Source organism: Telmatherina bonti, assembly GCF_933228915.1.
Source record: "Telmatherina bonti genome assembly, chromosome: 21".
Lineage (NCBI taxonomy): Eukaryota > Metazoa > Chordata > Actinopteri > Atheriniformes > Telmatherinidae > Telmatherina > Telmatherina bonti.
This window is the reverse complement of record NC_136630.1, coordinates 15,171,015-15,186,477: the sequence shown is the minus strand read 5'-3', so window position 1 is coordinate 15,186,477 and position 15,463 is coordinate 15,171,015. Positions and strand designations below refer to the sequence as shown.

At 39.3% G+C, this 15,463-nt stretch overlaps 1 protein-coding gene across 1 annotated transcript in view; it reads right to left on the bottom strand.

Moving 5' to 3' along the window:
* Window positions 1–570: 570 nt before the first annotated feature.
* Window positions 571–15,463, bottom strand: part of dnmbp (dynamin binding protein) — a 44,491-nt gene continuing 29,598 nt past the window's right edge. Inside the window, exons 5-17 of the mRNA XM_079261514.1 lie at window positions 7,405–7,619; window positions 7,109–7,208; window positions 6,632–6,779; window positions 5,607–5,624; window positions 4,578–4,777; window positions 4,250–4,380; window positions 4,020–4,124; window positions 3,015–3,143; window positions 2,583–2,915; window positions 2,216–2,404; window positions 1,922–2,120; window positions 1,151–1,821; window positions 571–878 (exon numbers count right to left, since the gene is read on the bottom strand). Coding sequence (XP_079117640.1) covers window positions 693–878; window positions 1,151–1,821; window positions 1,922–2,120; window positions 2,216–2,404; window positions 2,583–2,915; window positions 3,015–3,143; window positions 4,020–4,124; window positions 4,250–4,380; window positions 4,578–4,777; window positions 5,607–5,624; window positions 6,632–6,779; window positions 7,109–7,208; window positions 7,405–7,619 — 2,624 coding nt within the window. The 3' untranslated portion in view covers window positions 571–692. The remainder of the gene's footprint in view (window positions 879–1,150; window positions 1,822–1,921; window positions 2,121–2,215; window positions 2,405–2,582; window positions 2,916–3,014; window positions 3,144–4,019; window positions 4,125–4,249; window positions 4,381–4,577; window positions 4,778–5,606; window positions 5,625–6,631; window positions 6,780–7,108; window positions 7,209–7,404; window positions 7,620–15,463) is intronic.

Genomic DNA, 15,463 nt, shown 5'->3' with positions numbered 1-15,463 from the left:
CCACCAAAGTTCCAAAGGAGTACTTATAAAACTATATTCATGCCAAATAATCCTCAATAATTTGACAACACTCCAAACAGGTCTCCATGGCATGTCAGACACTTCAAACCAGCCGCCACAGTTAAGTGCCTCAAACCTTGGTATCTGAACAGCATCGTATAAACTTGCTTCATATACATGTATCATCGTGGTAGTGTAAAAACACATGCAGAAAAAATGTCAAACAGTGTTTAGATCAGTCTGATGCTGATTTATAAGAGCCAGTTTTAAATCCAAACATGCACATTCCCATTGCAATCTCCCCATGTGCCAAAATGTTTTCTTCAACATGCAATTTACTGTCCTCATGGCAATTCATGTTTTTTTCTTGTTTGTTCTGAAAATAAGAGGCCAGTAAGTAAAAAATAATGTTCTCATATATATATATATATATATATATATATATATATATATATATATATATATATATATATATATATATACACACACACACACACACATACACACTTTAAAAATAAAAAAAAGTCTATAAATATATAACTCTAACTTTCAGGAGCAGAGAGTGTAGCGCTACTCATCAAATTCCCTGAAAACAGTTCAAAATAAGTCACAGTGTGTCGGGATCCTCAATTGTTCCATTGCTGTTTGAAGCGTTCTTAAAGTTCAAATATCATCCTTGACACGACATTTCTCTATGTATACTCCGATTTACGTATGTAGTTGGAAGGCACATATCCCCGTCGACCTCCTGCTTCCCCCAGCCACCATTCACTGTTGCCATTCATGTCCTGGAACTTCAGTATCCGCAGTTGCTGATTGGCTGAGATGCTCAGTTCATTAGCACAGCGGGCGTTGAAGGCGTAAAGGGCGTAGTAAATCTGGGAAAATAAACAAGAAAAAAAAATGATTCTAATATTGCTAGTTTGCATTTATTTTAATTCATAAAAGTTATTTTTATTTTTGTTTAACATGAAAAACTGACATATCACTTTTAAAGTTCTTACTCTTACTGGAGTGTCTACACACCTACTACTTATGGATCAATATTCAAATATAATAAACTTTAGAGTAAATATATTTATTACTCTAATATATTTACAATATATTAGTAAACATATTTTGAAGCAGAATGCAACCTTTACAGTCTCACCTGATGACCATTCAGCTCATCATCATGTTCTGGTTCTGGCTCTGGCTCTGGCTCTGATTCTATAAACTCTCTGGTATAAGCAGACTTCCTCTGGCTGCTGCCGTCTCCATTTCTCCACTGATGTGGACTGTAGCTTTTGTCTGTCTGTCCGCACCGTTGCGATCGGCTGTTTCTTTGAGAAGAATAAGAGTCTGTTTCAGAGAAGTCTGATGTCTCTTTGTGTCCGTTTCCATAACTGGCATCATAGGAGTCTCTGTGACTGCTTGAGTGCCTGTAGGACGGCTCTGAGTCTCTGTGAGAAGTAACATTTCTGTGAGACTGATCTGAAAAGTCTCTGCGGTTCGAGGGATTTCTGGGAGAGGAGTTTATGGAGTTGCTCTGGCTGACAGAGTCGGGGTTGGGCATGTCTCTGTGGTGACTCATACGGGATGAGCCAGAGTCCAGCGATGGGCGTGGGGATGAATTGCTTTGGGACTGTGATGTTGAAAAGCTGACAGTGGCCGTCTCCTGATTAAAGGTCAGAGTGCTGTTGCTGTTCTGTCGGGAGAAAACAGGGGAGGAGCCGCCATAACCCGACTCATTGGATGACTGACTCTCAATGGAAACGTCTGATTGGCTCCTGCGTGGGTTGTAGGGTTTGAGGAAGGAGCTGTACACGAATCCCTTTGTGGCTGCAAAACAAGAGCAAGAGAATAAAGAGAAGCACATGATTTAAATTCAAGAATTAATGGAGGTGTTTGTCTTTTTCGAGGTCCAGTAGAAATGACCTACTTCCATTATCAATCAGCCAGCGGTTGTTGCTCCCCATGGGATCCTGTTGCTTGATTACACCCACAAGATCCCCCTCTTGTATAGAAATGTCCAGGTCCTGGGCAGCATTGAAGTTTCTCTCGGCCTGGAAAAGTTTCTCAGGACCATAGCGCACAAGAAGCCCTGCACGGTGCTCATCCGTCTGCGTGATGTGGTTAGGCTAATAGAGGAGTATAACACAGGTTAAATTAAAGCTGACACTTTCATTTCAACGAGTTATTAATTAGAATAAAGAAGGAAGTCCGTTAAACTTACTGGTCCCTGCAGTTGCTTTTTTGAAGTCTGCTTCTCCAGAGTTTTCTTCTCGAAGGGCTTTTTTGGGTTTGTGGCAGGAGGCAGCTTTTCTGGGCAGAAGCTGAAGCTCTGAAGTAGTTGGAGGCAGCGGCTGTATTCGTCATGAAACTGTGCGATCAAGTTTCCTTCTGTACTGATTTTCTTAGAAAACTAAAGATTAAAAGGAAGAAAAAAAGGCTCCAGTTAATAAGAAAGAAAAAAAAACAACAAAAAAAAAACGTGTGAAAAGGACAATTAGTAACAATTTTAGTCTAATTTTTGTTTCCTTTTTCTGTTTCATGCAGCCATATATTTCACATTTCAGGACCCGTCAACAGAAACACACAACCTGCAGGAGGGGCCTCAGCTCTCCAAGCGTCGTCTTCATGAAGTCCTTCTGGGCCTGAGCGAAGGCCCTCACACAGCCGGTGAAAAGCTCCTCTGCAGCTACGTGGAACTTTGGAAGCTCATCCAGAAGTTGGGCATTAAGTGCCTCATAGTTGTTGCGTGCCGCCTGCAGCTCGTCCTGAACGCGACGGTCCTTCAGTCGATCAGCGCGCTCCTTGCAGTTGTCGTAGTCCAGCAGCTTGTCGAAGCGTTTCTGAATCAGTTTGTGGGGCCCGGCGAACATGAGAAGGAGCTGTGTGAGTGGGCTGATGACCAGGGTCTCTGTGCGCTCCTTCTGCTCAGGAAAGGAGTGGAACAGATCATGTAATGTCATGCATTATGTTACATTAGCTATAACAATGCAAGCGATACCACAGAGAGGATGAGGACTTACGAACTGTGTGAACTGTTTGTCGCTGATGGAGCGATGAGCTCTCTGGAAGCGTTCAGGATCTGGCATACTGCGCTCGGTGTAGATGTCACAAAAACTAATGGCAGCCAAAACCTTCACAGATGCCGATTCCTAAAGAGACAATTTAGTGTTAACTTTCAGACAAATCATATAAATGGGTTAGGATAGGATAAACAAAGAAATCTGAAAATGTTACAAAATATTGCGAGGATAACTTTTATTCTAATGCGTACAAACTAAATGGAAATATAATATATCAGGCAGAACATTGACTCTGAACCCTATCAGAGGAGCTTTCCAGTAATTTCTGTGCTAGTCTTCAGTTACAGTTCTCCAAGCTTGTTGGAGGTCTACATGCAGTCAAGTTCTGTGTCAGATCTTTGCTGGATTTTTAAAGAATAAAATCACTCTTAAATCTGCTGTCGGAAGTTTTTAAGGTCTTCTATTTATTCTTGTGTCCTCTACTTGACTGATTTTCTAAAATAGTTTAAAGACACTGTACAATATGTTGAGATATGCTGTGGTTGGACTACAAACTCTTGAAGATTAATCATGTACTGTGAGTGAAAATACAATGATTTGTCTGTCTTTTTTAATGGATCAAACTAAAACAAATTCTCTTTGCAAAGGGCCAGATAACACTATGAATAATTAGCTCAATAATTTCCTCATTCTGAATAAAAGTAGTTAATCCCTTATCTAAAATGCCTTTTGTTTTTGCTTGAATGAGTCATACATGAGTATCGAGTGGCTAAATATATGATGGAGAAGAAAAGTAGAAAAGCAACCAAAGTCCAAAAAAAAAGAAGAAGAATTGTGTTAGAAAGCATCAAGAACAATTAATCAAGACCACTTTTACAAAATAAAAATTCAAAATATCAAAACCTTCAAAACTCTTCTGATTAAGTAATTCAATGAAAGTAAAATGGCAGTGTACACTGGTTCCATTGTTTTATGTGTGTGTGGTTTCCAAGTATGAGTTCCTACCCTTATATGTTGCAAGTACAAGGAAATGTCTCTAATGAAAGACTTGATGAGTCTCTCCTGAAGCCTGAATTTCTTTTCAGCCTCATCAAATGCTTCATCTTTGATCTGGGAAAAAAAAAAAGAAAACGATGATGTTTTAATGTTTTAGACAAACATCCATACAATTCAAGTCCACATAGATTAAAAAAAAAAAAAAAAAAAAAAAAAAAAAGTTTAGAGGAGAAACAAACCTGAGGTGAAATCCCCGTGAGGTGCTTGAGGTGGCTGCTGACACGGTTGGATTTTTTAATGATAGAGTGCATGCTGAGCTTGGAGATCTTGTCAATAAACGTGTCTTCATCTCCTTTCCTGTACTTCACCACTATGGACAGCAGAGGGACAACTTTAGACTGTAAAGCCAACCCAGATGTGATGAAAAAAAAAGAACAAACACCAACACACACAAAAAAAAACAAAAACAAAATAAAACAAAAAAAAAACCAGCACATTTAATTATGGCATCATTTTTGAGTCAGATTTTTTAATACTAGCCAAGGATTCAAATATGAAGGCAATTACCAAGGTCTTTCCTACGCTTGTACTCGTTGATGTTTACGTTAATCTCCTTAACAGCCTGCACAGCCTGAGTGAGCTGGAGTCGGTCGTGGTGGCTCTCTGGTGTGGCCCCGAGAAGCTCCGTCAGAAGCAGCGGATAACGCATCACACGCTGCACCGGCTTAATCAAGAAAGAGCCGAGGTTGATGTAATTTGTTTTACCCCTAAAAAGATGGCAGACACAGCGCAGGGTGTTGGTAAATGAGGCTCTGAGGAAGCAGGGAATAAACTAAATCAACAGGACAGCCACTGCTACAGACTTCCGATGGCAAATGTTTCTTCCCTGTGATGCAGAAATGCCTCACATCTATCATGTGGATTTTATGGTCCAATGATGTACAATCATCATTACATATTAATATGTTCTTATGATGACCAGTGTTTGGGGAACATTAAAGATCAAGGGAAGAACAGAAAGTTGATTTACTTAAGTTTAATGCAATCTACAGGACAAACAGCTATTAAAAACTCTAAACTTGGTGAATAAAAATGTTCAAATGCAATTAAATCTAATCAAAACAGTTATTTTTTTCCAGAAATTTTTTTAATCTTGATAAAAAATGGTGTAAATACACATAAATTATCTTCTCAGAGAAATCATGTAAGAGAGAAAATGGCTGTTTTCTTAAAGAAAATAGACTTCTAACGTAAATAACTGTTGCTGTTTTAGTCCAGTAGGTGGCATTGTTTCTCCTAAATCAACCATTGTTTTGTCCATACAGGTGGGAAGGAATTGGGTCATACGCATTAAACTGAGCACCTTTCTGCCCAACAATGCACATGCAAACACAAACCACCAAATATTAGGAGCCCAAAGCAATTCAGCACAAATGTTTCAGAGTTTGCCACACTCACCCCACACTTTCACCTTAAGCTACCACATATAAACACAAACACGCAGACCATTTTCCAAGAGGGTTAATGAGCAAAAGGCATGCAGTCCGGGTGATTCTTAAGTTGAAAATCATGCTGATGCTTGTTATGGAGACTTACCACTCGCGATATATGGCTCTGATAAATGAAGAAATGGAAAGAGATAAAGATAACAGAAAACAAGATTTTTATTATAACATAAGCCTGATATGTAAACTTATGTGGTAAACAAATATTAAATTCAGTTGAACTTGAAGGGGGACTGTTAATGTTGAGATCTCGAACAGAGAACCGAAGTGCATGGTCAGTGAATGAGTGAAACCAGCTGGACTGGTCATTGTTTGGTAAATTCTCTCTCTGAATACACAAGCAAAGCATAGCAGTAATGCGTCAACACTGCGATTATGTGATCTGGAAGGAGGTGACATATGTGACCTTTTCTATTCTTAGCACCTTGCAAAAAACATTTCAGAAATGATTTCTTGCTTTGATGAACCTGCCAGCTACATCAAAAAAAAGTCAAAATGGAAACCAACTAAACTCATTGAGTACAAGGGATTAGCAGAGAGTACAGTCCGAGCTGTTCATTGTTCTTTTCGTTTTGTTTTCAGAGCCGCAGCCTCTTTCTTTCTGACAGCTTCCTGGCTAGCAGAAGGCGTGTTTATCTTCAAACGTAGACTGTAATTCCCTGAAACACAGCAGTGTTAACTTAAGTATCGGAGTCACAGATGGTGAAACCGGACAGGAGAAACTAGGTAGGGCACATTCCTGAACTGCTCTACATTACTGAGGTCTACAGAAACACTGAAAAGGAGTACAGCCACATCAGCACTGACAAAAAACTGAAGTGTTTTCAGACATATTATTGTTTTGAATTGAGTAATCATTTTCTTCCCTCAACCTAAACTTTTTCATGTCTACAGAATGACCAGCAGCTTTTGGAGTTTCATGTTTTTTTTTTCTTTTTACCTATTTGTCCTTCAACTGATGCTAACGTTTTATTCTATTGTTTTCATGCCATTACACACAAACATGCACATTTTTGGTTATTCACATGCAATATTCAAACACACAAGTTTTATCTAAAATCTTCAACTAATTATCAAACCCATCTTTAGTCACTCCGTGCCCTTTCTGTGACCTACCTCAGCCTCTCCAGACACTCCAGGACATGGCGCTGGATGTTTTCATCTTTCTCATAGGTCTCCAGCAGAGAGATGGAATCATCGTGATTTTGGCAGTAAAGCTTGTAAACCTCTTCCAGCTCAGCTTTGAAGTCTAAGAATATCTTTCCTGAGAAGAAAAAGTACAGAAATGTGATAAAATTGATGTGGGTTTATTTTAGTACACATGAAATAATATAGGATTAGAAAATACAAAAAAAATCTAGTCGTAAACAGAGCAGAAATGTGTTTAGTAAAAGGCTTCAATAGTTTCTAGAGAAATCTTACAACCATAGCCCTTTTTACTTCCTGGGAAACTGGCTTAGCTCAAAGTGCATTACATGTCATAAAAATTCAAACATGAGACTGTTTACAGGTGCAACATAAAGTACGAAAGTACAGCTTGCCAAAGGAAGGGAGCTTCTTGATTGGTCATGCAGGATTTGAATGACTCCTTACCAATAGAATCAGTGTCCTGTAATGCCTCAAACAGCCGTTGGGACAAATCAATTACGGAGGTGATGTTGCCAAAGAGACCCTCAAAGTCCACATTCTTCACCTTCAGGAAGACAGAAGGAATAAAACAATGATTACTTTTCTCTTGTGCCAACAATACTTTAACATTAGAATCAGGTTAAGTTCATCTGACAGCTTCTGTTTGAGTTAAACACGCAGCACTCATCTACTCAAGAAGCGTAAACACAAAAACATCTCCTTGTAAATAATTTCTCAGATGTACTAGGTCTCCTTCTTACTTGTTTCTTCTGTAGTGGCTCAATGATCTCCTCAACACACATTTGCAGGTCTTTGATGAAATCCCTCTCGGTCTGCAGCAGCTCCTCGATGACCTTCGACCTCTTCTCCAGCATTCTTGACTCAGGATCCTCGGTGCCTGTGCCAGCGATGGGGGTCGTGTCTGAGACTGGAGTGGAGTCCAGGGGTTTGGGCCGAGACGACAAAAGTGTCATCTCTGGAAAGACAAGAAAAGGAGGATTAATTCAGCATCATGTCACCAAAAAATAACTATAAAAGAACCATTTTCACATCTGTGTATTGTGCTTCATGAAATTGTATTTAAGACAACTCGTTTTATATTTTCTGCAAATTAATTGGCAAAAGTTCGTTGGACAAATAAAAAAGAGTTACTGTAAAAATGACAATGGGAAGAGTCAAGAGAAACGGTTTCCAAGTACATGTCTCATGCCCACCCACCCAGGGCCCACCTAAACTCTTCGTCTTGTCAAACAAGCTTTTCATGCATGTCCCTGCTATCACTCACAGAGGGCTGATCTCTGGGGAAGCCTGGGACTGAAGAGAAAGCCCAGTTTACGCACTGCTGCTTTTCTTGAATGGACACCAAACTAGAGTGGACTTTGGTTCTTTGTATGTGGTACAATGGCTTGTGACAGCAACCAGAGACATATGGGCTCTCAGGGACTGAGCGGGGCTTTAAAGAAGAGTTAGTGAGAGAGGGATGAAGGGGGGAGAGAGATAACACCACTGCAGAGCCGGCAACTCAACCTATTCGAGGAGCTTGTGCACATTGTACTTGGAGATTGGAGGGAACGACCACCGCTGAAGTGTCTGCACACTTCTGGTAGGAGATGGGACTTGAATCCTTCTGCCACAATGAAAAGATACTGCGTTGTGCCCTGCACGAAGATAACGGCTCGACAGACTTCTGTTTCAGTGTTTGATTTTAAGAGCATCTCCGACTTGAAAAATGTCCAACTGTAAATAGCGGCTCATACCACACCACAGGCGTTTACTGGGGCTTAACCCCGAACTGCTGCTTCCTCACCAAAAGAAAGGATTCACCCCGCCTTCATCTCTGCAAGGAGGATGCAGGGATAGAGGTGTATACTTGGGATCTAGTGCTTGTGAATCCATCTGCTTTGTAAAGAGACTCTTATGTCATGAGTCCTGTCCTTTGGTATCTCCAGGTCCAATCTTGATCTTGTAACTTGTGAAATTTATAATGCTTATATTTTGTGGAACCTAAGTTTTGCTTTTGTCCCCTCCAATTTTTCCATTGTTTGAAGTGCATTATAAATCAGATATGCATACAACTCTTTTTTTACTTTTGAGTGTTAAAAGCTGTTGTTGGTACATTTTATCCACATCCTTTTCATTACAAAGATCACTGTTTGGAAAAATCTAAAAATCTGGCCATATATTAAACCTATAGAGTTCTAATGAATAAGGTGGGGGGAAATAACAATGAGGCAAAAATAGTTACTCCCAGGGTCTGATCTATTTTAAAAACCTGGTTTATCTAACAGATGCATATTTACCTCCGCCAAGGAGGTTATGTTTTTACTGACGTTTATCTGTTTGATATGGACGGATATTTACTTTAAATCCTTATGAAACTGTCAGGAATAGTTGAAAAAGTAAAAAAGGAAGAATTGATTTAATTTTGGTGATATGGCTCACCATTTGGATCCAGAATCTATTTTTAAAGGATTCTTTAACATTGTGAGATCGGGTATTTTTTAACATTTGTGCACGTAACTCCAACGGAAATGGTGGAAGCACTTAGGAAAAAAAAACAGGATAAGCTTCTAACAGGAAGTATTGAAAATGGATTCAATAAATCTATAAAAGGTTTAGTTCAGTATTTTGATAGATGGATAACGGAGTGTGAAGATCTCAGACATGTCAGCAGACGATTCAGCAGGTGCAGCATTGTGCAGGTGACGTCACCCTTCTTTCCTGAACAGATGCTGTCGGAGGCTAAATGAAGTTAACTCTGCTTACCCTCAATTAACCCCCCCCCCTTCCTATCCTTATACCCAACAAAGCTACAATCCCACACCTGAATAAATAAATAAAATCACTTCTTTGTAATCATATTCAGTGCAAGATGACCGTACAATATGCATTTGTAAATCTCGTTACATTCGAAGGTTAGGTTGTCAAAACACGCTTAACATTTTGTAAACAACAGTGTGCGTCGGATCCATGGATCACCTGCCTTTTGTCTCTCTCCCACCCTGACCTTATCCCTCTCCCTTTTCACGTGACTTGGCTGAAGCTCAACTCAAAAGGAGCTTTTCTCATCGCTTGAACCATATCTGCCTGCTGCATCCGTCACTGCTGCCCTGCCAACTGCCAACTCCTGTGCATTTCCCCACCGATGAGAAAGTAGCTCACCAATGGGTTTTTAAAAGTCACATGGCGACACAATCAGGACAGAATGAAAACAAAGGACCCAGAATTTAATTGGAATGGATTCCCACGTTTGATCTAACACACACTCATACAAACGCACATCATGTGCTCCACTTAACAAGCATGAATATGTAGCCATATTCATCAGAGACAACCTGTGGAGCCCCATGACCAGATTTTGACCCACTACAGTGAAATTCTGCTTTTCATTGTCCTGTGAAGTTTTACAAACAGACCACCTTCCACGTATACTCATTTACATGACAACATGTGCATAGTCACACGTGCAACATAGTTTCATTCAACATAGTGTAGTCAATGTCCTTTTCAAGACACAAAAATGAACACAGAGGAGGTTGTTTTTCAGCTTTACAGACAGGAAAAACCAAATTATGTGCTGTAACACAGACTGAACCTTTGGTGTGTACATTGTATGCATTAGTAGCAGTGTGACTGGATCTCTATGGAGGTAAAAATTTCAACACAAGAAACAAAGCAGGGGTCATGGCTCTGCGGGCGATATCCAGGTCATAAATGAGTTACATTCAATCACTGACCTGGATACACGCAGGACAGAGACTGGACTATAGAACAAAGACACTGTCTATATTAGCAAACAGAATATAATGGGTGGCCCATGTCAGCAAGTGAATATAGGAAATCTGGCACCTTCATTCTCTGACAGAATTAAAGGGAAAAAAAGAAAATAAAGTACATTGGTTTATTGAGCTTTTTGTTACAACATGGCTGCCGTATTAGAAGGAGCAAGGCCAACATGTGCATCCCCAATTCTTTTTACTGCACAGGATTCAACAGGTGGAGTCAATAGCGCAGATATGTGGGCTGTTCAAAAATATACTACGTTGCAGACAAAAAACCTGAAACAGGTCTGTTTTGTGTCAGTGAAGCAGATGTGTGTTGGGACGGTTCTGGGATTTATTCATATAGCCCAGGGGTAAACTCAGTAAACCTGTTTCTTACAGAAGGAGTCTGAATGTTTCAGTCTGTAGGGTTGTGAAACAAACAGGTTATGACACTCAGCTAAGCTTACAGATGCTGGGTTGTTTCTTCAGAAGTCACAGCAGGGAGTGTAGTCGACTTAATGACACTAAAGTGACGTGACAGCAAATACTTCTTGCTACACCCTCATTGATCATCTGATAGCCAGGATGACTCAAGTCACAGTCACAACTTATTAATTAGCTCAAGTTATAAAGGATTTACCAGAAGTAAGTAGTGGTTCACAGGTAAAACAAACAAACAGCTCAGTCAGCTTGCTTGCATAAAGTTGCATAAATGTGAGCGACGCTGTAATGCACACACAATTACTTATGGTTCATTTGCATTGTCTTTTAGCTACAGCTATAGTTTGTGTGTGTGTTTTTTTAGGCTATTTTATTTGCAAATTTGACCTTAGAAAAAGAGGTAAATGTGTATTCTTTTGATTTGCCCAATTTAATGCATGCAATTCAACCTAATGCTGAAATTTGACTCTTACTTTTAAAACGTTTAAACAAAAGAAAACTTTACAAACTCCTGAAATTTCAACTATGAAAATTCATTTTTTGGAGTTTTCTCTCTGCATTCTCTAACAGCAAATGTATTTGCACTGCTGTGCATTCAGACAAAAAGACAGCAAAAGGGAGAAAAGAGGAGATGGTGAGGCTTCACCCACCTGCTGCTCGCAACTTTCTTCAAGCCACTTAAAAAACAACACCCCTTTACACATAGCGCTTCAAACAACGCCACCTATTCTAGAGACAGTCCTTTGTCAATCTGAAGTCCAGCTTCAGAGCCTTGATGGCGCGCCCTGCTGCAAAAACTCCATTCCACAGCTCCAATTACCATGAGAATGGATGGGAACCCACCATCACTGCACACACGCACACACCAGGGAGGAGGACCACTCAGAAAACACTAAAACCTGGAGCTGGACTCAAGTTGCGGCAGACACTGAACTGGTGTTTCATACTAGAAATGTGCCTCATTATCATGCAATGTGCTCCTGCTACATGTACCACATTATCCTATTAGTATTTTACATTTACCAGAAGTAAAATGATAAAAACCTGTTGTCTTACTGTGATGAGTAACTCCACATCCAACTGCATATCTGGAGCCACGTTGCAATTTGATTGCAATTTCATGTTTTTCTGGGTACGTAATTCAAAAATCCCTTCCATCTATTTCCTAATAATGATTATGAAATTGCATCATGGTTATTCAACTCAGCCCCACAAGAGCTGCAGCCCTGCAGGTTTTCAATGTACCCCTGCTTCAGCACACCTGTCCCAAATTAAATGGATCCAACAGCCTATGACTTTCTGCAGAATGACTCATTAGTATAAGTCAAGTGTGTTGGTGCAGGGATACAATACAAATCTGCAGGACTGCGTCCCTCGTGGGAATGAGTCGAGTCGCCTGCCTTACATGTTGCTACAACAGCATTTTGTGGAGTATAAATTGAGTAAGAAAGGCAGAGTCTGGTCCACCTGTGTGACTAATCTGTTCCGTGTTTCATAATCTACCGACACCTGCTTGCGCTCCTCCTCTGACAAGCTGAATTCTATCAAAATAACGATGCTTAGACTGAACACTGTCTCCCTCTGTGCTCTTTGGTAGACTTGAACTTAAACATAATTTTCATTTCTTTTGTATGTATATATATATCACAGTATAAAAAAAACAAAAAAAAAACTGACTTAAATTGCATTCTTGTACATATAAAGTGTTTATGACCTGTTGCTTTTTGTTTTTAACAGTAGAAACCCAGTTACTATGAATGAATGGATGTTTCTTGTGTCTGTGAATTCACGCTTTGTGGTCAGCTTGCTACTTTAATAGCAGAGCAAAGTCAAAAAGTTTGTTCCACACACAGCAACTCTAAGGTCAGGCACAATTGTTTCTGTGTGTTCTGCTCCAAAGTTCACCACAGAGTGCACAGTTGCTGTGGCAACAAGAATAGCAGGGGCCCTCTGCTCATATCAAGTTCTGGAAAGCTGGGAGTGTCTTTAATCAGGAATCACACGGGACATGAAGCTGAAGGATAAGTTGGTACAAGCTACTAGACTGTAAACACCACCGACACTGTTTACCTAAGAACCTGCGAGCCATGACATGCTGACATCACTGCATGTTAAGAAGAAAGGAAAAAAAAAACTCATGAGGCTGGGAAGTGGAATAAACAACTTCAGCAGAGGTAGAATAAATATGAACAAAACTTTTGGAAAACTTCAAACTGTGGCTATTTCATAAATTAACTTCCAAGTGGATCCTTTTGTCCAGATTTAACTACCAGGTGGAAAGTCTTATAAAAAAATAAAAATAAAAAAAAAAGAGAAAAGAAAAGGGAGGAAGTTTATTTAGTTACATACCACCCTGTTTATCTACCTTAGGGTCAAATGTCAAAAGGTCAAATTCCTACTGTTGGCAGAATTTCACTGACACATCCTTCTACATGTGCCTTCATGTTAATTGCAGAATTCTTTTGAAGCCATGCTTTATAAAAAAAAAAAAAAAAAAAAAGACGCCATTACGTATTGATGAAAGCAGCATTCATAATGTAATTTTCACAGCTGGACAGGGCTACAGTTTAATTAGCATGCTGAATAAATTAAACTACTCAAAAGGCAACCAAGACTCCATCTAATTTAGTGTGGTAACAAAGAATGAATAAGTAGTTCAAGAGACCATCAGTTTTGCATATATACAGAGTGCTTAGGGAGAAAAACTGTTTAGTGATAATCCCACTCAAACAGAAGGACACTGAGTTTCTTGGGCCTCACAGATGTTTCAGTAATGCATAGTGGTGCAACAACACAACAAAAAGCGAATTATTTAACGTCATTGTGGGCGCAAATATTAAGGAGGGTTGCTGGACCCATATTTTCACAGTTGTAAATGCCTACTTCATATACAATTTAAGTGAGCTTTGCCTTTACAGTCTTTGTATGGGAAAATACCTGCAGCAGAACTGTGAGAGAAGACTAAACGTGAAGGATTACAACTGCTGCCAATTTCTGAACAAGTAAAGACAATGATCTTGCTTGTCGTTTTATGAGTGGGTGAGTTTTCCCACAACAAACAGTGATATGGTTGATGCTGGTGTACAAATTCAGAAATTGATCAATATTCTGTGGAAAAACTACTTTTATATTTAGTTACAGTTGTATATCAACCAGTAGGATGTGTGTATCACTGCTCACTGGTTAAAAGTGAATGAAATTAAACAATATCCTGTGTAGTTAGGAGTACTTGCCTTCATCATCACATTTACTCAGTTACTGAAGAAGTTGAAAAAATTGCAGTTGGACACATGCATAAAACTATTCTACAATTCTATAATAAATACTGCAACAATATGGTTTTGACTGACTTAACATGGAGGGAGTATTTACCATTTCTGTTCAATCAAACAAAAGAATCCTAACAGGTTAGGCTATTAAGCAAATATGATTACAGTCAATATCAACACCCATAACCACCATGACACTTTGTGTATATCAAATATCAACTGCAATAGCCTTTTTAGCTTGTATTAATCAGATTGTGATATAATACCATAAACACCTGACAATGTGGAGGGTGGAGCTGAGACTTTTCATGCAACTCTGATGGAAAAATATTGGCTCATGGCCTTCATGACATAACTAAAAAGAGCACAAGAAAGATGACTGCCTTGAATTCAGCTATATTTAAAGTTAAGTGGTCTTTTTCTTTGTATTTCAGAAAATAAACTGCAACCACACTGAACAATTCACACGAGGAGAAACAGTTCTAGAAGCTGACAGTATGAACTTGACCTTATCAGGACTTAAAAAAGCAAAGTCAACAAACTAAATGTGCTGAGTGTTTTCTCATAGCTCTACCTGAGACACCAATGATAACATCAGTACTTTTTCCTGAGGGAGACAAAAGTATCACATGACCCCAAAAGCATGCAGAGATGTGTATGTACCACTCCTCATGAGGTTTGAAAATAAAACTTTGGAAGTAAACATGAAGGATATAACTATATTAGATGTACTTGTAAGGTGCAAGATGCGGTGAAACTTGCTGATAAATAGATCACACATAATTTTCATTAATGATTTCAGACAAGTGGATGACAGGAATCTTCAGACTTAAGATGGATGTAATAATCTGCAACACATGCTGACTTGGTAAGCTGACTTTGCTGCTGACTGACTTTTTTTGTCCTTGCAAGCAGTGGGATAATGTTGCCAGATGACTCGATATTTTGTCCAAAGACTTCCTGTCTTAGCACCCAACTCCCCCACCCAACCCCAATACTGCTGCCCACCAATAGCAGCAACAGCCTGAGGATTACAGTGGATAAGACGGCATACACTGCCAGATCATAAATGGATGACGACACATTACTCACACATAGATGCTCCAACACTGACCATAGCAAAGAACATTTGTTAGAGAGCACTAGTGCTACCACTGAGCTGAATGTAGGTGGATTAATAATTCTTTTATAAATTAAACCAATTGAGTGTATATTTATTCCTTTAAAAAAAAGCACACTATAGTTTTGATTGACCACTGCCAATAGTTATGCATAGACTCCCAAGCAGAATTTCATAAAGTCTTTTGAACTCAACATTTTGCATCTTTGGTGTGGGTTGAAGAATT